Genomic DNA, 26,274 nt, shown 5'->3' on the forward strand with positions numbered 1-26,274 from the left:
ACTGGAAAGCCAAAATGTGGCCCGGCCCTACTCACCCAGCGTTGCCAAGTAAAATACGACTATGGCATGGGGTATATGTATACGAAAAATAATATTTGTTTATCTGCAACCAATGTTTCTTTTCCCCCTAAATCTGACAGCCTCAGTCCTCACTCCAGACTGGTCAAACCCAGGTTATCCAGGTCATCCAGGCTGAGGCAGAGGTCTGAAGACATAATTAACAGCCAAGGGAGAGCTCATTTCCTCCCCTCACACCCTCTTCATTGAGGCCCCTGGTGATCCAGGTTCTGCCAGTGTGGGTAGAAAAATGGGCCCATGCAGGCTAAGCAAGCCACCAGGCAGAGTACTCAACTCTGCCCCTCTGCTCTCCAAAAGGAACACCTTCTTTTCCTAAATCCCCATTTGGCCTGGTCTCAGAGAGGCCCAGATGCTCAGGTTCCCTCCCTGAGCATTCTCTTCTGTGACTGTGAAAACCACACAGACAGAGCATAAACAAGTCCCTAACTCCTGGCTCCCTGCACACTCCCGTCAGAGCCCGGGCTCCTGCTCCACCTCCGGGTCAGAACATGTAGCTGCGTTTCTGACTCTATACGGAGCCGTAAGCTCCAGAAAGAGGATGTTTTTCTCCTTATCTGTTTGTTATCATCAGGCCACCTTCTGTGACATGTGAGAGGAGACTGAATATACATGAAAACAACAGTTCAGAGCTTCAAATAAAAATAAGTAACCAGGACATAGCCAAACTATCCATACCAAGGTTCTGAATAGTAAGGGATTTTTCAGATATATGCTGCCCCTGGTTATTACCAAGTTTTTCATCTCCTGAGTCTTCCAATGTGGGAGACCCCTAAGGTTTTCATTCTGTAGCCCAAATCTCAAGGACCCAAAATCTCTAAGTCCCTGGCACCTAAAGTCAGGTGGGTCATGGGGGAAAGAAGGTTAGGCTTGGCACAGGTACAGAGAAGATCATATATCCTAGTATGCATGGGAAGGTCCCAGCTTATTTCTGTTTGCAAGTGTTACCTTTAACACTGCTCCATTTATTCTCCAAAGTGTCTTAATTTGGACACTAAGTTATATGGTCAAACCAAGAATGACCTTGGCATCCTGGAGCCCAGGTCTGTGTGACGGGAGGGAACAGCCATGCAGAAGCAGCTGGGCTTAAGCCAGGCCAACTCAACCCCAGGACCAGCACTGGGGAAAGGGCGTCTGTGGGCAGCAGCTTCCAATATGAACACAGAGGAGAGAGGGCTAATCTGTCTGATCCCTGCAGCTCTGAATGCTAAGAGGACAGCTGGGAGAGGTGCTTGTGCCCTCCTCCCACTGGGTCTGCACGGAGCACATGCAGGCCCACACGTTCCCCTCAGTTCCCAGGCACAGGCCACCAGGAGCCCAGCCCTGGCTCTGAAGCATCTTCACATTAGGGCTGAGTGACTGAAAAGTCAGTCTTTGATGTGACACAGAGAGAGGCCAGGCCCTGCTGCTTCTCCCAGGTCACACCTACTGCCTCCGGGTTTTCTCCAGTCTTCTTGGCCCTCAGGCTGGCCCCAAGAGACCACACTGAAGCAGATAGGGGGCCGATTTCCTATGCTCCCCATACTGTGACGTGTCTGCGAGGGGCTCTGGGGTGACTGTCATTGTTATTCACTGCAGACTTGTAGCGTGTGCTTCTCAGTTGTAGGAGCTACAGTTAACAGGTGGCTGATGTCTCACAAACTACCAAAGGAAATTCAGCAACACGCTCAGGGAGACTGGGAGGAAGGAAATCACACTTCGGGCTTGGATCAGAGTTGGCTTTTAAGAAAAAAGGAAGGAGTCACACTGGATTGGGGTCCAACCCATTAACACACTAGGGAGCCACAGATTAGAACATGTCAACACATTAGGCACCCCATTAATCTCATAGGTATTTCCATCAGCATACCACCAAGGGACAAAGCTAAACACTTCAATATACTTAGTACGGTAAAAATGCAGGAATTCAGGCTCCCTTGGTCCAGCATTTGTAAGGTTTCATGTGACATACAACATGCTTCCAAAGATATTCATGGGAGTGTTGAGCTGGGACTTGAGCAATTGACTCAATGCTTCTAATGGGTTCTCTCCCTTAGCCTTCCTTCCCTCTTTGCCTTTTCTCTGTCTCCTAGACAACTTCCAAGGTTTCTGTTCCAAACTCTGAGATGTTCCAAACCCTGGAACAATTTTCCAAAAATTGTTCTCAACCCAGAATGCTGAATTTCCAAGTGCCTGCTGGCTCCCGCTCCATGGAGAGCCCCCTAAACCTTATACATTGCATACAACTCAAGCTCATGACCCCTATTCTACCCCTTAAAACCTGTGCCTCCATGCTACATACCTTCCTTGTCTCTATCAATGCACAGTTGTTCACGCAGATGAAACACCTTCATCTCTTTCCTTGCACTAAACCCTACCATGTCTTCTGATCTCTAACCTCTCTAACACCTTATCACAAATATACTGATCTGAAATACCTTTCCCACCCTGCTCCCTCCTCGTCACTCCCACAGCCTCCGACCTAGTTCAAGCCCTTCTGCCAGGAGTACTGCAGGAGCCTCCTTATGGGCCATATGAGTGTTAGTCGCTCAGTTATGTCCGACTCTTTGCAACCCCATGGGCTGTAGCCTGCCAGGCTCCTCTGTCCATGGGCTTCTTCAGGCAAGAATACTGGAGTGGGTAGCCATTTCCTTCTCCAGGGGATCTTCCTGACCCAGGGATTGAACCCAGGTCTCCTGCATTGCAAGCAGAATTTAACTCTCCTTTAATACTATTTGTACATCCCAAAACAATAGTTTCTATCCCCCGGCCCACACCTCCGCTCCAGGAATGTGATACTTGTGCAGAGAAGTTGAACTCTGGTGCCCCAAAGCAATTGCCTGGTCCATTATTCCACAATCTATCATCTTGCCCTTCCCAGCTCATAAGCCACTCTACTTTATTCATCCTTCTCAGCACCTCACACTCCAGCTCTGCCAGAACCCTACTGTTCCTGAGAACATTATGTGTTTTCACAGCTCTCTGCCTTCGATCCTCTTCCTCTTCTTACTGGTCCATTCCAAAAAGGCAGTCGAGCCTCGTAGGTAAGATTAAGAGCAAACTATCTTGGCAGTCATGCAGACCTGGGAGATTTCTGAGTCCCCACTCCACCACTCAGTACCATGGGACTTCAAGTGCCAGTGTGTGGCCTTAACATCAGAAAAGCAGCTCACTTGGTTTTCACCAACACTGAAATCTGGGAGATTCCTTCCACAGGTAGGTCCCTGGGGAAACAATACTGTGAAATGTGTTAGCAAATACACACAACTTAGCAGAGAACCTTCTTGTCTAGTTGGCACATATTTCCCAGGCTCTAAAAGCACTAGTGACCAGCACAGGGCATCTGCAGTGCTGATGCAAAGCTTCTGCAGGACTAACCTGCAGAGCGTGCGGGCTGGCCTTTCTGCTCATCTCTTCTAGAGAGGTTTGAACACGCTGGCCCAAAGGCAGCCTGCAAAGAGCAAAGCTGTTCACCTTGGACTGACTACGGGAAACTGAGTTTCCCCAGACACTGCCTGGGAAAAAACACAGAGCTCCAGAACTAAAACCCTGGTCTTTGTCATACTTACTGTATGTAAGTATGTAAGTTACTGTATGTAACTTAAAAAGAAAACACACACATCTGGTTTAGTGACTCCTGGACAAACCCCTGGCCTGTATCACACTAACGGTGATTATTCTTTTGTGAAGAACATCTGGTTTGGTGACATCTGGATCCAAAGTTCACCCACATTTTAAGGGTAGCCAAGTTCAATGTATGTAACAGTCTGGAAGGCCTACTATGTACCAGGCAGGCACTTGTGCCACCACGTGACCCGACGTTCACATTAGTTTTTCAAACTCAGTGTTCAGCTGCTGGCCTACTGCCGTCCACAGATTCAGCCACCCTCTCTTTCCCTCAGTATCTCAATTAATTGATATGTCCACCTACTTTGTCAGCATTCTCCTCTCATTTCATCTTTGCTACTAGAAAAGTGAAAGAGAGTTTTATTACAATGGTAGGTAATATTTACTGACCACTTTTAAAAAGGGCCACATATGATACTAAGTATATACATATACAAACAAACCAGCTTTACTGAGCTGTAATTCACATACAATTCACCCATTTCAAGTGCACAATGCATTGATTTTTAGTATACTCATGGAGCTGTGCATGCCTCATCACAACCAATTTAGAACATATTGATGATTTCAGAAAGAAATCCCAAACCCATTAGTAGTTACTCCATAACATTTCTCAAATCGTCCAGCTCTAAAAAACCACTCATCTACTTCCTGTCTCTAGACAGGCCTATTCTGGACATTTCACACGAATGGAATCACACAGTATGTAGTTGTGACCGTCTTCTTCCACTTCTTTCACATTATGCTAAGTATATATTATGCAAGTGTATTATTAGTACTTGTTATCGCCAAATAATAATCCACTGTATGGATATACGACATTTTATTTACACATACATCAGTTGATGGACATTTGGGATGTTTGTACTTTTTGGCTATATGAATAATGTTGCTACAAATACTGGTATACGAGTTTTTGTAGGGACACCTGTTCTCACTTCTCTTACGCACAATACCTAGGAGGACAATTGCCAGGTCACATGACAATTCTATGATGAACCTTCTGAAGAACTGCCAGACAGTTTTCCAGCATGATGGTATCTTTTATATTTCCACCAGTGATGTATAGGGGCCTTCCTTGGTGGCTCAGACAGTAAAGAATCTGCCTGCAATGTGGGAGACCCAGGTTCAGTCTCTGGGTCAGGAAGATCCCCTGGATATGGCAATGGCAACCCACTCCAGTATTCCTGCCTGGAGAATCCCACGGACAGACAAGCCTGGTGGGCTACAGTCCATGGGGTCACAAAGAGTCAGACACGACTAAGCAACCAACAATCTCACTTTCTTTTCTTTCAGTAATGTCTAAGGGTCCTCATATTTTTACACCTATGCCAACACTTACTGCCAATGTTTTTGGCTCTTGCCATGCTAGTGGATAAGATGTAGTATCTCACTGTGGTTTGTAATCTGCGATTCTCTGATGTCTAATGATGTTGAGCAGTTTTGCATGTGCTTATTGCCCATTTGTTTATCTCCACTGAAGAAATGTCTATCTAGATCATCTGCCTATTCTTTTTGGTCTTTACATTAGAGTTGTAAGAATTCTTTATCCATTCTAGATACAAGTCCCTTATCAGATTTATAATCTGAAAAGGTTTTGTCTTATTCCCTGAGTTGTCTTTTTATTAAAGGACAAAAGTTTATAATTTTGATGAAGTATCAGTTTATCTATTTTTACTTTTATTACTTATTATTTATTACTTATGCTTTTGGTGTCATATCCAAGATGGCTAACCCAAAGTCAGAAAGACTTAGTCTCACGTTTTGTTTTGTTTTGTTTTTCCCGGAGTTTTGTAATTTTAGCTCTTACATTGATGTCTATGATTAATTTTAGTTGATTGTAGTGTATGAGAAAGGGATCCACACTTCATTCTTTGCGTGTGTATATTCCATAGTCCCAGCACCATTTGTTGAAAAGACTACTGTTTTCCACTTAACATCATCTTGACACATTTGCTGAAAATAAACTGACCGTAAGTGTGAGGGTTTATTTCTGGACTCCTGATTCGATTCCACTGAGGTGCATCCCTAACCTGATACTTATCAGTTAGGACTAACTGATAAGATAGTCCAAATGAACTTTCCACATGGAAATTCAGGAGACCCAGAAGGGACCAAAACAGTCTTGAAAAATAAGAAAAAAATTGGAGAACTCATACTTTTTGATTTCTTAACTTATACCGCACAATTGCACTCATCTCACACGCTAGTAAAGTAATGCTCAAAATTCTCCAAGCCAGGCTTCAGCAATATGTGAACCGTGAACTTCCTGATGTTCAAGCTGGGTTTAGAAAAGGCAGAGGAACCAGAGATCAAATTGCCAACAGCCGCTGGATCATCGAAAAAGCAAGAGAGTTCCAGAAAAAGATCTATTTCTGCTTTATTGACTATGCCAAAGCCTTTGACTGTGTGGATCACAATAAACCGTGGAAAATTCTGGTTCCAAATAGGAAAAGGAGTACATCAAGGCTGTATATTGTCACCCTGTTTATTTAACTTATATGCAGAGTACATCATGAGAAACGCTGGACTGGAAGAAACACAAGCTGGAATCAAGATTGCCGGGAGAAATATCAATAAACTCAGATATGCAGATGACAGCACCCTTATGGCAGAAAGTGAAGAGGAACTAAAAAGCCTCTTGATGAAAGGTGAAAGTGGAGAGTGAAAAGGTTGGCTTAAAGCTCAACATTCAGAAAATGAAGATAATGGCAACCGGTCCCATCACTTCATGGGAAATAGATGGGGAAACAGTGGAAACAGTGTCAGACTTTATTTTTCTGGGCTCCAAAATCACTGCAGATGGTGACTGCAGCCATGAAATTGAAAGACGCTTACTCCTTGAAAGGAAATTATGACCAACCTAGATAGCATATTGAAAAGCAGAGACATTACTTTGCCAACAAAGGTTTGTCTAGTCAAGGCTATGGTTTTTCCAGTTGTCATGTATGGATGTGAGAGTTGGACTGTGAAGAAGGCTGAGCGCCGAAGAATTGATGCTTTTGAACTGTGGTGTTGGAGAAGACTCTTGAGAGTCCCTTGGACTGCAAGGAGATCCAACCAGTCCATTCTGAAGGAGATCAGCCCTGGGATTTCTTTGGAAGGAATGATGTTAAAGCTGAAACTCCAGTACTTTGGCCACCTCATGCGAAGAGTTGACTCCTTGGAAAAGACTCTGATGCTGGGAGGGATTGGGGGCAGGAGGAGAAGAGGATGACAGAGGATGAGATGGCTGGATGGCATCACTGACTCGATGGACATGAGTCTGAGTGAACTCCGGGAGTTGGTGTTGGACAGGGAGGCCTGGCGTGCTGCAATTCATGGGGTCGCAAAGAGCTAGACACGACTGAGCGACTGATCTGATCTGATCGTATCAGTTTCTACAAAGAAATTGGCTGAGGTTTTGATAGAGATTACAGTGAATCCATAGATCAACTTGGTGATCACTGCCATCTTACTTATATTAAGTCTTCCGATCCATAAACACAGAATGTCTTTTAAGTATGATGTTAACAGTGGATTTTTCATAAATGCCCTTTATCAGTGAGGAAGTTCTCTTCTATTTCTAGTTTGCTGAGTGTAAATGTCACAAAGAGGTGCTGGATTTTGTCAAATGCTTTTCCTGCATCTACTTAGATGATAATGTGAATTTTGTTCTTTATTGATGAGATGTATTATGTTAACTCATTTCAAATTTTAAACTAACCTTGCATTCCTGGAGTAGATCCCACTTAGGCACAGTGTGGAATCCTTTGTACACACTGCAGGATTCAGTTTGCAAGTATTTTGTTGAGGACATCTGCATTGATACTCATAAAAGGTTTTGGTCGATAGTTTTCTTATAAAGTCTTTGGTTTTGCTATCAAGGTTAACATTACTCTCAAAGAATAAGCTGGGCATGCAAAATGTTTTCATGCATTATCTTACTTAACCTTCCCATCAAACTTGTAAGATGGGCACTTGAATTTGCCTCATTTATCAGATGAGGAAACAGAGGTCCAAGAATTCTAACTTGCCCATTGTTACACTTCCACTGAAGTAGCAGAGCCAGAATCTAAACCCAGACAGACCTCACTCCTGACCCTATGCTCTTAATCACCACGAAGAACTTACTCCTTTCAACTAACTGACAAGTCCTCATACAAATCAGACACTAACTAGATTCAGTTCAGTTCACTTCAGTTCAGCCACTCAGTCATGCCCGACTCTTTGCAACCCCATGAATCACAGCACGCCAGGCCTCCCTGTCCAACACCAACTCCCGGAGTTCACTCAGACTCACGTCCATCGAGTCGGTGATACCATCCAGCCATCTCATCCTCTGTCGTCCCCTTCTCCTCCTGCCCCCAATCCCACCCAGCATCAGAGTCTTTTCCAATGAGTCAACTCTTCGCATGAGGTGGCCAAAGTACTGGAGTTTCAGCTTTAGCATCATTCCTCTCAAAGAAATCCCAGGGCTGATCTCCTTCAGAATGGACTGGTTGGATCTCCTTGCAGTCCAAGGGACTCTCAAGAGTCTTCTCCAACACCACAGTCCAAAAGCATCAATTCTTCGGCGCTCAGCCTTCTTCACAGTCCAACTCTCACATCCATACATGACCACAGGAAAAACCATAGCCTTGACTAGACGAACCTTTGTTGGCAAAGTGATGTCTCTGCTTTTCAATATGCTATCTAGGTTGGTCATAACTTTCCTTCCAAGGAGTAAGCGTCTTTTAATTTCATGGCTGCAGTCACCATCTGCAGTGATTTTGGAGCCCAAGAAAATAAAGTCTGACACTTTTTCCACTGTTTCCCCATCTATTTGCCATGAAGTGATGGGGCCAGATGCCATGATCTTCATTTTCTGAATGTTGAGCTTTAAGCCAACTTTTTCACTCTCCTCTTTCACTTTCATCAAGAGGCTCTTTAGTTCCTCTTCACTTTCTGCCATAAGGGTGCTGTCATCTGCATATCTGAGGTTATTGGTATTTCTCCCGGCAATCTTGATTCCAGCTTGTGCTTCCTCCAGCCCAGCGTTTCTCATGATGTACTCTGCATAGAACTTAAATAAGCAAGGTGACAATATACAGCCTTGACATACTCCTTTCCCTATTTGGAACCAGTCTGTTGTTCCATGTCCAGTTCTAACTGTTGCTTCCTGACCTGCATACACGTTTCTCAAGAGGCAGGTCAGGTGGTCTGGTATTACCATCTCTTGAAGAATTTTCCACAGTTTATTGTGATCCACACAGTCATAGGCTTTGGCATAGTCAATAAAGTAGAAATAGATCTTTTTCTGGAACTCTCGTGCTTTTTCGATGATCCAGCAGCTGTTGGCAATTTGATCTCTGGTTCCTCTGCCTTTTCTAAATCCAGCTTGAACATCAGGAAGTTCACGGTTCACATATTGCTGAAGCCTGGCTTGGAGAATTTTGAGCATTACTTTGGTAGTGTGTGAGATGAGTGCAATTGTGCGGTAGTTTGAGCAGTCTTTGGCATTGCCTTTCTTTGGGATTGGAATGAAAACGGACCTTTTCCAGTCCTGTGGCCACTGCTGAGTTTTCCAAATTTGCTAGTATATTGAGTGCAGCACTTTCACAGCATCATCTTTCAGGATTTGAGATAGCTCAACTGGAATGCCATCACCTCCACTAGGTTTGTTCACAGTGATGCTTTCTAAGGCCCACTTGACTTCACATTCCAGGATGTCTAACTAGATGAGAGGCAAGTTAAATCTACACTAACCAGATTTTGTCACAAAGATCTTATAACCCACCCTAACTTAACATCTTCTGAACTCCACCGAGATAGTTTACTCGGTTCATTGTTCCACTGCAGTGAGTCACTGGGAATCGACAATGTCACCTTAAGACAATCAGAGGTTGAAGTCATGTTCAGACACCTAAAACTAAGCCCAGAGTCAACCTGAAAAAAGCAATGGACATACATATCTCTCAGAGACATCCTGGATAAGCTTACAAACATACTGTGTCAGGTATCTACTGGGGGAAAACTGTCAAAGGCTACCTTTCTAGGGATGAACTTTCCGACTTGTAAAAATCAAACTGGGATGAGAAACGGGTAGATTCTGTCACCAAAATAACCCAATCAAGCTCAGTATTCCTTTATAGGCCTGCATGTCCCAGATAAAACCATTGTGATATTGCCATAGATGTGAACTAAAATAAACTGTTGTCATTTGTAACACCTCAGGCACAGGGTCAATATGCTTAGAACAGAAAAGTATAAACATGGGCGTGAGGTGTACACTCAGCTCTTCTTCACCAAGGGGTTCCTCAAGATAAGAAGCTCTAATGGAAAACATTAAGGGCTATGTGCCTCAGCTTCTAATCTATGAAGTTATAATCCTTGCCCTCATTATTTCTTTAGAATGCTGTTAAGTGTGATGACAACAAGGATGTGGAAAAAACATCTCATAGAGAAAAAAGATTAAGTTACTATCGCCAGCAGCTTTCACTAATTCAAACATATTCTGAAGGCCTAATGTGTGCCAGGCACTATGCTAGGGGCAGGAGATACAAGTACACACATTAAAAGTGAGTCTGAAAAGTGCTTTGACGGGTGGTCAGATACTGTGGAGGGACTTCCCTGATAGTCCAGTGGCTAAGACTCTGTGCTCCCAATGCAGAGGACCGGGTTTGATCCCTTGTTGGGGAACTATATCCCACATGCCACAACTAAGACCCAGCACAGCCAAATAAATAGATAAATCTTTAAAAAAAAAAAAAAAATACTGGAAACACAAAGGAGGGAGCACGTATCTCTGCCTGTGGAGACTAAAGAAGACTTTGGGGGCGAGAAGGGCATTTTTGCCAGGGTCTTGAAGGGCCAGTAGGAGTTTACCAGGCAGAAAACAAGAAAACTATCCTGGGTACCAGGAAAGCCCATTCTCCCTTTTACACTGTTTACCTGGAACCAAAACTCTCTTCCACACAACAAGGCAGCAACGTAGGACATGGACATGGTCAGGGACCCTCAGGTTCCTGTTCTGTCACAGCTCAGAGGCAGCAGAAGATGGTGCTTAAGAGCTCAGGTAATGGAGCCAAGCTGAATGGGGTTTCTGTCAGGAGTTCTAAGCCATATGATCCTGGGCAATTTACTGAACCTTTCTAGGCCTTGGTTTCCTCATCCTAATGTGGGAATAATAATGGTGGCTACTGATTTGTAATGAGGCTTAAATGAGTTGATATTAAGTATTTAGAAAAGTTTCTGGCACACTGCAAGCACTGGATAGATTATTTATTAGTAGTAATCCCTGTCACAATGCCTGGCCTGGTCAGTTCAGACTTAAGATTTGTCCATCTCAAAAGGCCCCTATCCCAATGCATGTGGTCATCCCAACTGGCAATTCCCTTCACCTAACAACTGTTCATGACTGCTGTCTCAGGACACATGGGGACTGAGAGAATGCCTCCTAATACTCATAGCTTACTATCCAAGTAACCCAAATAGCATCTTCCATAGTCAGGATCGTATCGCCACTGCATTCGGTGTGTTGCCATGAGACAGCAAACACAAAGGCACATCCGAGTACAGAGATCGCAATGACAGTTGAATAAACACGCCATCCAATACCTCACATCTGGCATGTCATCAGCCCCAGCACCTTATTCACAATCAAATACGTGTAAGGCGGTGGCTACTTTATACGTACAAATGTCTTTATCAGGACATTAACGTGCACCAAACATCTCTCAATAAAAAGCAGTCATAAACAACAATCTTTTTAAGCAGTCACAGAAGCTACCATGTTTGTAACAGCTACCATTCATCTAAGAGACAGTTGCCAAAACCCATCTCAGCACAATAGCAAGCAAGTCATGGAGCATAGAGGCAGACCCAGGGAAGAGGGTAGGCACAGAGGGAATAATTGGGACCTTTGCAAATGGCTGGGGTAGGGGTTGGGGTGGGGGATGACTCAGCTTATTAACACATTTTCAATATTACCCTGATGCTGCAAAGCTTTGGGGAGTGATCAAATTACATTTCCCCAATAGCACTTGCTTTGAAGGTAACTTAAAAAGTTGCTGTAGCCATTCCAAAAAGAACAATGTCTATAGAAATGGTCAGCTAATGACCAATTTCACTGCTGGGGGGCAGGGTGTCAAAAAAGCTACAACATTATATAAATTTTTTTTTTTAATAAATTAAATGTCTTGGGCAGGAAATTTCACTGTCACACCTTTCAGACTGCATTCTAAAAGGATAAAAAGGAGAGGGGTGTATTCTTATATAGCAAGAGGCTTTAAAGAAATAATATTCATATGGATTTTGAAGAACAATTTGACTTTACGATATACCTGGAATTGAAGCATTTGAGAGAAGGGAAGGTGGGCAGATGCAATAATCTGCAGTGAAGGCATAGCAGGTAAACAGCAGGTAAATGAAATATACCTGTGATTAAATCAAATGATTATAATCAAAGGAGAATTTATAGCACTCTGTACAGTCTCCAGAGTGTTTTCATACTCTAAAAGCCACCCACCTCTGCCTAAAGGCAACACAAGTACAAGGTTACCTGCCAGGAATCTGTTACAAAGAATAACAGGACCATTAAAAAGACTACCGACATTCTTAAAAGACAGGCCCGCAGCCCTCCAAGAATAAAGCTTGTCCGCCCTACAGTACGAGTGAAACAATAAATACTGGCTCGGCAGAGATGTGGGCCCTGTCCATTCTTCTGTAGTAGCTTGCTGTGAGCACATGGACACTGGAAGAATGGATCTGAATATGTTCCAGTCTTTCTTCCACCACCACAGTACCATAAAACATGAATGTCAGAATAATGCCACTTTTAGTGTGGAGAGCTGACTGACAGATCCAACTGACCCAGCACCTGTTGAACTCCCGGACCAATGTCCTGAATCGTATAGTAAGAACACCCTGTCCTGCTTCCTGGCCACAGCACCCCACTCTCTGACCACCTGTCTCTGCAGATCGGCGCCTCGGCCATTCACCCATGGAAGGGAGAGCTTGCTGGCACCAGCTCCTCCCCCAGCACCCCTCTCCTGCCCACCAGGACCTTGCACTGCCCCTCCCACAACCAAACCCCAGGTAAACATCACTCCAGTGTCGACCTGGATGATACGATTTGCTTGTCATTCTTGGTATTTGCCACATTTTTCTTTCATGAGTCTTTCTTGCTCAGAATCAGAGGAAAAAAATAAATGATATAGTTATTTTTCCTCTAATTCCAAAAGTAACATATGTTCACTATTAGGGGGGAAAAAAACACTCCATTAATACAGAAATATGTAATAGAAATGGAGTTCCCCATGAATCCATCCCCTGAAGCAACTGCTATTTACATGTTGTAAATTCCTTCAAATTTTTTCTATGACCGTAACCACAATATATTTATATATTTTCATTTACTGTGTTGAGCATTCTCTAAGATAGGCTCTTTATTACAGAGATCAGCAGAACAATATCATAACAATGCTAATCTGGAAAATGACCACTTTAAACACTCATTATCAAAGAAATGGGATATATATAAATCGCAACAGTAGTAAGAAATTAAGACCCAATCCCAAGTAAAATGCTCTAAAGGGGAGACGAACTGAAGCTCTAGATGTGGAAGTCAGTGGGGACAGAACAAAGACAGGCGTTGGAACCCAGGGCCATGCAGCTAAGAACCGGCAGGTTCTCAAGCCGTCCAAGCCCCCATCGCCTTCCATGCAATGGAAGCTGCTACTCCGGGACCTGCCCACTACCTCTGATCCCTTCCATCATCTGTGACTCTGACCCAGACAAGTGTATCCTGACCTCCCCTCTCCAACAGCAGAAACTCTGAAAGGGGGGATACCATTCAATTGCTCCCTTAACCAAACAACCCTCTACATAGGCTAGGCAGGCTTACCTGAATGGCTGCTCCAAAATATCTGTTCTTACCTTTCTAACATGCTGGGAACAGGCTTAACCCCAGAAAAGCACTATTTGTAGGATTTAGTTCAAAACATTTTCTCACACATAATTGCATTTTCTCGTGTATAATTGCATTTTCTCTCAACATCACTGAGAGATATGGAGAAATTGATTTTCTCACCCCATTCTACAGATGATAGCAACAAGGCACAGATACACTGCAAAGAGGTAAAGTTTCAGAGCAGCCAAAGACCTTGGGAAGAGAGAGGTGGAAAATGTTAGGGTTTTCTTGTAACCCCAGTATTCCTTCTGCCTGGCTGTTCTGCCACCTGCTCTTCACTAGCCCCATGCCATTCACATCAATATTAAATTCTCAACATTCACATCCATGGGGTCATGTCCTCTCCAGGAAATCCCCCTAACACCTGGTTACTTTGGTAGGCTTATTTACAAATTCACAGTGCACTACAGTAGACTTCAACATCAACGTGATTAACCAACCCAATGCTGATGAGTCTCCCTATGTCTTATTTCCTCGTCTCCAGTGGCCATCGCCCACATGCGTATCAGTTGACCATATTTGCAGCCACACCTCGAAACTCATCACTTGAAATCTCTCCACCTCTAATCTCAGATGCTTCCTCTCCCGTGCGTGACCACAGCCTCCTGTCCAGCCACCTCTCCTGTGTGTACAGAGCCTCTAAGAGCACATGTCATGACTCGTCAGCAGCTCCAGCTTCACCTTGTCCCTGTCCCCACCTAGACTGGTGCAAACATGCACTCACTAGCACTTTAGTGTCTCTGGTCCCGAGCCTTGACATTGTCAAAATTTAGATACACCAATAATCCCCTAGCAGAAAAAATACATATGTATCACATAATAATGCCAGTGGCTTTTCCCAAAGGAAATACTCTTGCATTATACAAAAATTAATTTAAAAAAAGGTCACAGATTGAGATGTAAAACATAAAACCAGAAACCTTTTAGAACAAAACACAGAAGAAAATCTTCAGTGCCCAGGGCTAGGCAATGAGTTCTTAGACTTGACATCAAAAGTACAAACCATGAAGCAACTAAGCTTGTGCACCATAAAAGGGAAAATTAATAAATTGGATCTCATCAAAATGTAACACTTATACATGTGAAGAAGATGAGAAGATAGGCTACAAACAAGAAGAACACAGCTGCAAACTACATATCAAAGGACTCATATCTAAAATAAAGAACTCCCAAAACTCAGCAATCAGAATATAAATAATCCAATTAAAAGGGGGACAAAAGACATGAACAGACATTTCTCCGTATATTCTGTATATCTCTGTATATTCTCTGAAGAGAATATATAGATGGCAAATAAGTACATGAAAAGATGTTTCACATCATTAGTCATTGGGGAAATGCAACTTAAAACCACATGGGGTATCACCACTCACCTATCCAAATAGTTAAAACAAACAATAGTGACAACAGCAAATGCTGATGAGGATGCAGAGAACCTAGACTGCAGGGGAGAGTGTAAAATGGCACAGCTGCTCTGAAGAACAGTTGAGTAGTTTTTTTAAAAAAGAAAGAAAGCTGAAGATACAACTACCATTTGACCCAGCAATGAATGCATTTATCCCACGGAAATGAAAACTACATTTACCCAAAAAACTGTATATAGGGCTTCTCTGGTAGCTTAGTGGTAAATAATCCACCTGGTAACACAGGAGATACAGGTTCGATCCCTGATTTGGGAAGATCCCACATGCCCTGGAACAACTAAGCCCGTGCATCACAACTGTAGAGCCCGTGCTCTAGAGCCTGGGAACCACAACTACCGAGCCACGTGCTACAGCTGCTGAAGCCCGCACGCCCTGGAGCCCCTGCTGCACAAGAAAAGCCACCACAATGAGAAGCCCATGTGCCGCATCTAGAGAGTAGCCCTCACTTACCGCAGCTAGAGAAAAGCCCGCGCCATCAACAAAGACCTAGCACAGCCAAGTATAAATGCATAAACTTTTTAGAAAATGTGTGTATAAATGGTCATAGCAGCTCTATTTGTAATAGCCAAAAGCTAGACTCAACTTGATACCCCTGAACAGGTGAATGGTTAAACACACCGTGGTGCATACAGGTTAGAGAACTGCTCAGCAATCAAAGGAACTACTGATACACAATCAACCTGGATGACTCTCCAGGGCATTATGATGAATGGGGAAAAGCCAACCCTAAAAGGTTACATACAGTATGACTGCACTAGATAACAAGCTTGAAACAACAACATTTTAGAAATAAAGAACAACTCATGGTTGCCAGGAGTCAGGGATAAGGTCGGGGGAAGCAGAACAGGGATGGGTATGGTGACAGAGGGCAACCCTGGGGATCCTTGCGGTGCTGGAACTGTTCTGCATCATCGTGGTGTGGATACACATACCACACAGGTGGTAACACTGTACACAACTTAACAAAACACACATGCACAAATGAGTACCAGTAGAGTTGGGAAAATCTGAGTAAGATCAGTAGTTTATATTGACATTAATATCCTGGTTTTGATATTAACAGTTTTGCAAAATGTAACCACTGGGGGAAAACAGACAAAGTGTACAAAGAATCTTTGTACTATTTCTTACAATTGCATGTGAATCTACAATTATTTCAATAAAAACTTCAATTAAAAGAAGAAAGGAGTGTTCTCTGACTTCTCTCAGGCCCTTCCTCCACTGCTCACAATTCTTTTACTCACCCCTGTCCCTCCATATCCAGTTCCCCTACAGTATCTCTACTAAGCTTGCTCTACTTTTCAGAAGCTCATAACCCACCTCAGCCCACATGGCCTTACTTCTCATCTGAAGACAGGAATCACTATGCCTTCCCTGCACCTTCTACCTGAACCTTCTCCTGCCATTATGCATGAGAGTAAAAGAAGCCCTTCTCCTTTTAAGGTCTCTTCCTGATTCTATTCCATCAAATAATTCCTCAATTTCATACTTTTCCCACCCTACTAACCAAGGGCTTCCTTTGTGGCTCAGCTGGTAAAGAATCCACCTGCAATGAGGGAGACCTGGGTTCAATCCCTGGGTTGGGAAGATCCCCTGGAAAAGGGAAAGGTTACCCACTCCAGTATACTGGCCTGGAGAATTTCATGGACTGGAGAATGTCCATGGGGTCACAAAGAGCTGGACACGACTGAGTGACTTTCACTTTCACTACTAACCAAATGGCCAAGTCTCTCTCCCCTGTTCTAAAATAAGCCTTCCTTTAACTTTCTATGCCTTCCTTTAACTTTAAGATACCATCTCAAGGCTCTTCCTGTACATGGCAAACCTGGACCATGGTAATCTTTCTTCTCTATACAGAGGGAGCATTAACTGAATTATACACTTCATTTCCTATCCCCAAACTTTTCAAGGATTGTTTCAAAGTCAGTCTCATTCTCTGCTCGTTAGTTTCTTTTACCAGCTCTAGAAATGTGGCCCTCTCCTCTTGGCCCCAGGTTATAGTTTAGCCCAGTGACTCTCAAATCTGCCTGATCACCCAAATTACCCAGAGAGCTTTTAAAAACGTTAAGATTCTCAGACCACACTCAGAGATTCTGATTCAATCAGTTTGAGTCAGTTATGTCTCTTTTTTTTAAGCTTTTCGAGTGCTTCTGCTGATGATGATCAGGCTTAGGAACCACTGATGGGTCTCCCTTTTTCTTAAAAAGGCAACCTCTTTACTCTCCCACAAATACGGACACCCCATTTAAAATCTATGCTGGTCTAACCACAATACATGGGGGCCTAAGCATATCGCCCATTCTCATCTCTTCTCTGCTGATGAGGCCCCAAACTACCCCTGCAACTCCAGGCTGCCTGAGCTCCAAGCAGGAATTTCCAAACCCCACAGATCATCCTCATGTGGACAGCCCCCCAAGTACACGTCCAGCACACGACAAAATCCAGCTCCCCATTTCTCCACTCTACAAACTGCATCTCTTGTCTTCATTCCCCATCCATTTAATAGCCCCACCATTATCCCCATCGCCCAAGCAGAAAGAACCCTGGAATCATCTTCAACCCCTCCTTCTCTTTCACAAATCGCATCCTGTCAGCCAGTCCTATAGGTTCTACCCATGAAGCTTCTCCACCAGGACTGCAGTTTAAGCTCATCCTCTGCAACAGTAATCTAACTTGTCTTCACGCCTTCAAAGCTGGCTTTGTCAAACACAGGATGAGTCACAACCATCTCTCCTGAAAACACGCAGTGGCTTCCTCTGTCACCCGGATGAGCACCAGACACGACGGCGTGGCACTCCAGGCCTCCACGACACACTGCCAGCCCACATTTCCAGGCTCAACTACCATCCCCCTCCAGGGCACATCCTCATTTCCAAGAGCACCAGAGTGGGTCCCTTCAGGACTCTGTGCCTTTATCATGCTGTTCCCTTATGCCTGAATTCCCTGAATGCCCTTCCCCCCTCTCTCTCTCCACAGTAGCAAATATAAACCTAGGCTTCAGAAATCCCCTAATGTTCTATTGCAACAACTCTGTAACTGTGCACAAGCCTGAATATTTTTTGAAGAAGAGATCCACAACTTTCTGTAGATTCTCAGAAAAGGGTGGAGGGCAGGGAGGTGGGGTCGGGGGCGGTCTGCCATCCAAAAGAAGTTTAAAAACAAAAAACATTTAAAAAAATTTAAAAAGCAAAAAACACTAAGTGGCCTTTTCCCACTGAAAGTTGGCTCACCTAAATCTGCCTCTCAGACTCTGATTCTTCCACTCTTTTGTATTTTCAAATATAGATATGTGCATTCCCCAATATAAATAATCACACTTTCTGCTGCCCTACCACTCAACTGTCGATATCTCTAGTACACAGTGTACTTCCTTCCATATCAGTATTGTGGTTCGTTGTCTTAACTGGCTTCTTGTTTTAAGCTGACTTTCAAATGTCAACTCCACCACTTATTCACTGTGGCCTTGAGCATGTAACTTGATTTTGGTGGGCCTCAGCTTTCCTGGATGTAAAAAGGGTTCTCTGGTGGTTCAGGCAATAAAGAATCTGCCCGCAATGAAGAAGATCTGGGTTCAATCCCTGGGTTGGGAAGTTCCCCTGGAGGAGGGCGTGGCAACCCATTGCAGTATTCTTGCCTGGAGAATTCCCATGAACAGAAGAACCTGGCAGCTGCAGTCCCTGGGGTCTCAAAGTCAGACACGACTGAGCGGCTAAGCACACAAGCACAGCGTAACCTACATCATCAGTTTGTTCTGAGGAATAAACAAGACAACACATTCTAAAGCAACGAGAAAGTGCCTAGTACACAGTAAGTGGCCACACAGGTCAGTTCTCTTAATTATCCTACATCTGTAGGCCCCATTCAGAGTCAAAGCACAGTCCAGGTCCACAGCACTCACTAACTGATTTACAAATCCATGTCTTCTGAATGCCAGGGCTCACCCGCTGCCACAGGAAGTTGTTGAAAAGCTTCACTTTCCAACTTGGTAATAATTTAAGATTCTCTGTCTCTTACTTTTTTTCTTCCTCCCTTATGACCAATTCTCAAGCCATCCTAAGTAGCTATTTTTTATCTGAATTGCACAAGAGCTCACACCTTGTACACAAACCTTTGTAGGCTGGACCCCTGCTATGTTAAACTTTCCCAACACAAACACTGATGACGTTGGCTCTGCTATTCTCACAGGAACGAAACTATTTCAAAATCCCCCATTACTCATCTGTTCTGAGGATCCCAGAATTAACCCTTGCTCTACCATGGTGCCAATGTGAGTAGAAATCCTTCCTACCACTTGAACTAACATCTGGCAGCACACAGAGCAAAAACCAGAGTTTCTTCCTTCTCAGGCTAGGAAGACCATGAGATATACAAACATCTTTCTTTCTCTTTTTTTCTGTTTTTTCCCTTCCTTTCCAGCCAGCTCCTCTTGCGGCTCAGAGGCTTACTTACTCATCTTTCTTTGTCTTAAGCAATAACCCCCACGTGCATACACTCAACAAACATCACTGACATCTTCTCTGTCCAGAAAGACAGCCCCTGCCTTGTGGGGCTTCTAGCCTGTTCTATGGGCACAATGCTTTGTGCTTTACATTTTTTGCCAATTCACTGGAAATAATATCCCACATCACAAGTCAGACACAAAGATGAAATCACAGATGCCACATGATGTTCAGATGAAGAACTGGGACGAACAAGTTCAGCTCAGGCCACAAGGCTCACTTTCCCAAAGCCTGGCGATCCTCTAGGGCCTGGAGTCTGCAGCCACTTCTGCATCAGGGCTTCTGGGGCCTCCACAGATGTGGACCACCTTCCTGGCCCTCACAGAAACTATGGGAAAGTTCACTGTCTAACACAGCAATGCCCCTACATTCCCTTGACCAATTCTGATCGGGAGGAGCCAGGGGTCCTCAGATGTCAGCCTCTTTGCCTGCACTGATTAACTGGTAATATTTGTGCCTGCCTGTGTGCACGCCTTCTCAGATCCCCTTGTCAGCTCTGCCCCACCTTACTGAACCTGCCCCTTCTCTCTTCTATCTTGTACTTCTATGAAGTAAGCAAAAAGGCAAGTCCAACTCTTGTGCTCTCCTGGCTGGGAAGGCTCAGGTCAGCAACAGGGGAAGACCTATTAGAGAGGCCTAACCCAGAGATGCCTTCCTCTTCATCTTCTCTATGAACTTCTCCTCTTCATCTTCTCTATGAACTTCTCTCACAACTGACCTCTCTAGGGCTGATCAGTAGACCTGGCATCCCAGCAAGAAAGGGGCACCCCTGGAGCTATCTGGAGCAAGAACCCTGAAGATAACTGCTCACAAAAGGAGAAAGTCATTGTTCAGCAACTGCTCTGCCCAAGCTGCCTATGGGATCCCAGAGCACCAGAATCTTCCAGACATCTTTCTGGCTACCACCAATGCCAGCCTTGTGATCTAGGATCCTCCCTACTACGATATTTGAGAAGCTTTCTTTCTGCCAGCATTGGGCCAGGTGCCCTGGACACTGGTGGCCAAGAACAGGCTTCAAAAGGCTAAGTGGAAGGTGACCATCTTCAAAGGCCTTCAGACTTCCCAGAAAGCTCTGGCACACAGTCCTGACCTCAGGTCAGTGTTTCCTGCAAATAAACTTAGGATGGCTCCATAAGGGCAGGGATCATGTCTGTCTGGCTTACTGCTGTATCCCTAAAAATGCCTAGTATGGGGGCTGGAATACAGGCAGCACTTAATACTGACTTGTTGGATTTATTTACAGTGACCTCCAGCAAGGAAGGAAAGAGCCCATGTTTGGGAGTCGGATAGAGTCAGTTTTGAAAGAATCCAGCTGTAACGTTTATACTGGTCATGCACAAGCCACTTTATCCCTTTTAGCTCCCTCATCTGCAAAGTGAGACTCACAAAATTGACCTCAAAATGTTGTGAGCATGAGATGGAAGTTGCAACTTACCCAGAGCCTAATGTCTAGAAGGGGTAGAGCCAGGCTTCATAACAATTCCAAAGGCCAAGATTTAAGGTGCTACACTTGCATGTCTCTGAGGCAAGCAGCCAGTGAATGTTTAGCTCTGGTCCCTAACCTGATTATGGGAGCTACTTGACCACTCTGCCTGACTACAGTCTTCAGGTACGATAGAAAACACATCTAGACAAATCCCCTGCTTCACTGTTTTGTTCTGTCTTGTGTTAAAAACTGTGGCCTGCTCCTATGAAATTCAGTTCCAGACAGCTTTGTTGATCAAGAAAGTCTCTGCCATTTTGTCCCCCTGCTATCTCCTCCAGAACTATCTACAAGGATACACAGAGGAACATCTATGTAAAAGTAAGAAAAAGAAAACACGGAAAAAGAGAGGGAATGAGCTTGCAAGCTCTTGGGAACAGTCAAAGAAGTCTCACCCTCCTTCTAATAATCCCTAAGAACAACTGCCGACCCATAGGGTGCTGCAGGCAGAAATAATCTGTCCACATGGAGACGAACCACACAAAGGCTTGGCCTCTCCACAGACCCAGGTAGCATAGGGAAAATTAAGCCATCTTTTCTAATGGCCCAAACCTCATCATGAAGAGAGCTTTCCAATTTTTCCCCTCTATAAGACTGCATTTGCCCTACTGCCAACCACAGAGGAGATTTCATTACCAAATAAATCAGTGCTGCACTTGACCTTGCCTCTCGAAAGGCTCAGAATTAGTGACATCACAATACTCAACAGATGCTCAGAAAATATCGGAATAACCCCCTCAAGTCAAAAACACTTGGTATTTCACTAAAAGGCATTAAATTATTTTGATCTCACTCCATGGAATCCTAAATGCTTTCAATGTTTTCATTTTCAAAATGCTTAAGAGAAAAAGCATGCTCTTAGGACCTTCAGAAACCCAGGCTCCCAGTCTGGTTTGTGTCCTAATTCACATATGGTAAGATGGGGAACAGGCCTGAAGCCAAGGAACAGCAACTCGGCCCCCACATCGCTCACATGACTCTATCCCCAAGTGGCTGGAGCGTCACTGTGGAGGCTCTCAAACCAATTTTCTCTCATCCTCAGTTACAGGTGGGTTACAGGCAGCTCCCAGGCACCCAAGGCAGTTTCTCCTAAGGGGTCCAGTCGCTACCTCCCATAAACATGATAACCACCATGTTTCCCTTCCAAAGCATCAGGATAAGCCAAACTCCTCCACACTGGCCAGCTGCCTGGACAAGGAGGCCACTGCAGGGCTACCACAGCAAATGTGTCTCTTGCACCCCTAATCAGGACACACAATCTTGCAGTTATAATCGTTAATGCTGCTCGCTCAAAATGACTGCCCAATTTTAAATAATGGTTGGTCACCAACACTGTCAGAAAATGTAACGTGGCTTTCAGGGAAAGAACACATACATCAAGAACACGCACTCTCAGGAAGCACTCGGAATCTGATTACTCTCAGTATTAACAACATGTTCCATGACCAGCGCCATGTTTGTCAACAGATTGATCACTCTTACTGAGGGACAAGTCACAAATCCAGAATCATAAAACATACAAGCCCCAAGGATCACAGATATCATCTACTTTACCCTCTTTCTGTACAAGGGAGAAAACTCACAGACCACGGGCAAGATCATTCAAGTTCACTATGGGCAGATGACTCAAATCCAGAGCTTCTCACAGTTCTCTTGCCTAGCCTACTGCTTTTGACCCCAAACTAACATCAAGTGTCCTTTTGCAAATTATTTTCACAGAAAAATTATTTTTATGATGGAGTTACAGGCAAACTGGTTCAATCTACCATGGCTGCTGCCTAAAAAGTAAAAGCAATGGAGGAAAAAAAACTGGAGTTGAAAAAAATAACATTTGCTTTGAACTGTGTTCCGATTCCTAGTCCAGAAACCTGGTTCCTAAAGGGATAGTGCCATTCCCAGTATTCCCAGTGAGAAATGAAAGGCAGGAGTACTTCTTCCCAACTGGCATGTCCAACACTAGGCCAGTTTTCTTAGATTAAAATAATTTCTGGGTAAACAAATGGGTGTTGTACAAGGTACAGTGGCCCGAGGTCACCTTCACGACTCCTAATAAAATCTGCTTCAAAGAAGGCTCAAAGATTAAAGTGCTCTTCTCTGCCTTTAAAATGGGGAAGTTGCATTTTTAGGTATGAAAACGAGACCTTGAAAGCAAACAACCAGACTGAGAAAGGGTAGCCCAGGAAAGATACAAGCACACAGAAAACCAGAGGCCCTGAAACTTTCTACCCACAGCAGCTGAGATGTTTCCCCCTGAGTCCATTTCACCAGACATGAAGAAGCGTCTTTGGCTACAAAGGATCACATGAGAACATAAAACAAATTCGGAAGGTTTGGGTTCTCTCTCTCTCTCGTGTGTGTGTGTGTGTGTGTGTGTGTGTGTGTGTGTGTGTGTGTGACACAGACTGGCCAAGGAAGAGACACTCTAATGCTGCAGCAAGCAAAATTTTCCTTGTTTCCATTACATCATCCGCGTTGGAGAGGGGGAGGCAGGGCGGGGGCACAGCTGGTGGCAGCTGCACCACCATCTGCTTTCTCCTTAGCAGCGTGTGCTAGCCTGGTCCGTCGCCTCCTACGGCTCCCGATAGAGCGGCTGCAGTATTAAAGGTACAACACCCTATTATGGAAAAGCTTTCAAATTGTTTAGAAATAAATCACTCCTGTGATAAGTTAACAACCTCCAGTAGGCTGCTGAGCCAGTTCTCTTTGAGTTTAGGTTATTCGTTTGCATCTCTTTAGACTCAACCACAGTGCAAACTCTGTCAACTCAACGTGCCCAATTAGACAAGCCGAATGTATACGTAACCACCTGCCATCTGCTTCCCAGAAGGTAAACAGCCGAAAAGTACAAGTTGAAGGTGCAGGGAAGGTCCAAACCCAGCCTGTACACCTCAGACTAGTGGATAGGTGCCTGCTGCCACCTTCGGCATCCCCAGCCATCTGGTCAACCGATTTCATCCTCTTGGGCACGCTTGGGAGTTTCTAATGCACTGTGAGGGGTCCCCATGTAGAAAGGGAGACTGGAGAGAGTAGCCTGGGGCTCAGTGCCTTGTCTGGCCATTCAACTGAAGATTGGTTACAAGGCAGTAAACTGGTAGTTCAAAGGTCTGATCGAGTCCCTGAGCAGTTTTATCTGGCCTATGTAGTTAAAAAGAAAAAAAAAAGTGCTGGGTTTTAAAAATGTAAACATCTAGCTTGCTAGATCTGGCGGCATGTGGCTCCACTGCTGTGCAGCTCCAGTCAGTTATCTGGAGCTAAGTGGCAGCACTTCCCTTAGATGCGGCATGCATTCGGAAGACTTAGTCTCCATGTGTGGTGTCTGCATGTGCCACTGCAACTACCTAAGTTCCTAAGGAGTCCTTGAGAGCTTTTGATATAAAAAAGGAAGCCCCAGGGAATGATTTCCCAATGGTCCTTTACTGACTCTCCTCTTCAGTTGAGATTCAGTCCCTTGAATGGCCAACTAGAATTCTATAAAGATCATTCAACCCCATACAAGGAATGTGTCTCACCTAGTAGAAGGCTAGTTATGATCATCTCTTCATCACAAAAGTGGGTTGCAACATTTCCCAGAAGCATTTGAATCACTTACCATACATCTTGCCTTCGTCTGATAAGATGATTTTCCTCCTCCCGCATGGTGGATAGATAGCCAAGGCTTCCTGAAAGCTCTGCTCAATGTCGGGGCTCCAGACCCCTTCTGCATCATTGTCAATAGGCTTATCTGCAGAGTCACTCATCCTTTCCATGTTTTCGGCAGGGCTCTCACTGCCGCTCCAGCTGCTGGGCTCAATTTTGGCGGTTGGATTTTCCAAGCTGAAGCCTGGAGCCTTTTCAAGAAAATAAACCTAAGAGAGAAACCAAAAGATAGTATGATAAGGACACGGTAGCCATCAATACACTGCTCCTGCTGGTTCTACTGCACTCTCTCCATTCGCCAGCTTTGCTTGGCGAATAATTCCTAAGAGAGAAGATGGAATTCTGAGATTTAAGTGGCTTTTGTTCTTTATGTATCATATTAGGCACTCATACAGAAATGCAACAGCAGGCAGAAGCTGGATAATCTTCACAGATGACAGGAAATTTTCATCTGAGAATAGTACTCTCAGAATTGCAAGTTCACAGTGAATCATGCAAAACCATTTGCTAAGTACCTACTATCTAGTAGAAGCACTTTGTTCGATAATAATCAAATCTTCAGAACAAGTTGTTTAAAAGAAAATAGTGTAAAACAAAAGATGTCTGCCTCACTGTGGCAATTGGTATGATAACTCTGAAATGTCAAACCATCCCAGAATTTGTCACTGGGATCACCAAGATGCAAGATGGCAGCAGAATGGTGGGCAGAAGGAGGGAGATTAACACGAATACTCATTCTACAGATAGCAATGCCAGCAGATCTGGACCTGCTACCCTACAGCATTTATCCACAGGGTTTTCTTTTACCCTGTACAGTCAGGTCACTTTGCCACCTTCAACTTCTGAATTATAACCTTGAAGCAGGAACCAAGTTGTCCCCGGTTCTTGCCCTCCCTGAAACAACTACCACAAGAGGCCAGTACACTTGCAAAAACATTTTATACCCGCATGGACTACTTCATCTGGGAGCCTCCTTGGAATTCCTGATCACATGAAAACTGTGGGGGAGACTTTCATTTATGTTTCTGCACCACTGATGATTACAGAACCAAAAGAAATCTTTCGCAAAGATTTATTCCCCTTAAATTATGCATGTAACCTATGGCCATAAAGGGATAAGCTTTCCAAACAAATGTCAAACTGGCACCAACACCAATGTGAAAATGATCTAATCCAGTACCCCCTGCTGTCTGCACACTAAAATATCAATATTCCTTTGTTGAAAAGGCATCAGATCATGCATTCAAAACAAATAAGAGGGATAAGAACTGCTCTGGGGGATTGATGGGAAGAAGGGAGGTGCAGGGCCTGAGGAGGGTGAGAGAGCTCAGCGGATGCAACCACCATTCCATCCGCTTCTGCCACCTCAAGTTCATGCAACATTACAACAGAGGCAGCCAGAAGGGAAGCAGATGCGAGCGGCCCCACCAGGTACCAGGCTCTGCTCTGTATCCCAGGTCAGTCACCTCTGAGAGCAAGCACCCTGCCTCCTCTCCTTCGCTCTCCCAGCTGAACCCCTTTCCCCTGCCATCCCCCACTGTGTATATCAACAGATCCCAGGTGCAGACACTCCGAGGCACAGGAACATTAAACCATAAATGGTGTAACCGGTGGGTGCGT

At 44.3% G+C, this 26,274-nt stretch overlaps 1 protein-coding gene across 13 annotated transcripts in view; it reads right to left on the minus strand.

Annotated features, from left to right (window-relative positions):
• TEAD1 (TEA domain transcription factor 1) overlaps positions 1-26,274 on the minus strand; it is a 273,908-nt gene that overhangs the window by 161,919 nt on the left and 85,715 nt on the right. For all 13 annotated transcript variants that reach the window (XM_055548599.1, XM_055548596.1, XM_055548598.1 and 10 more), the window contains one exon: positions 24,608-24,863. In XM_055548599.1, the coding sequence (XP_055404574.1) occupies positions 24,608-24,764 (157 nt within the window). In that variant the 5' untranslated portion in view covers positions 24,765-24,863. The remainder of the gene's footprint in view (positions 1-24,607; positions 24,864-26,274) is intronic.

The sequence above is a fragment of the Bubalus kerabau genome, chromosome 15, assembly GCF_029407905.1.
Source record: "Bubalus kerabau isolate K-KA32 ecotype Philippines breed swamp buffalo chromosome 15, PCC_UOA_SB_1v2, whole genome shotgun sequence".
In the NCBI taxonomy this organism is placed as follows: domain Eukaryota; kingdom Metazoa; phylum Chordata; class Mammalia; order Artiodactyla; family Bovidae; genus Bubalus; species Bubalus kerabau.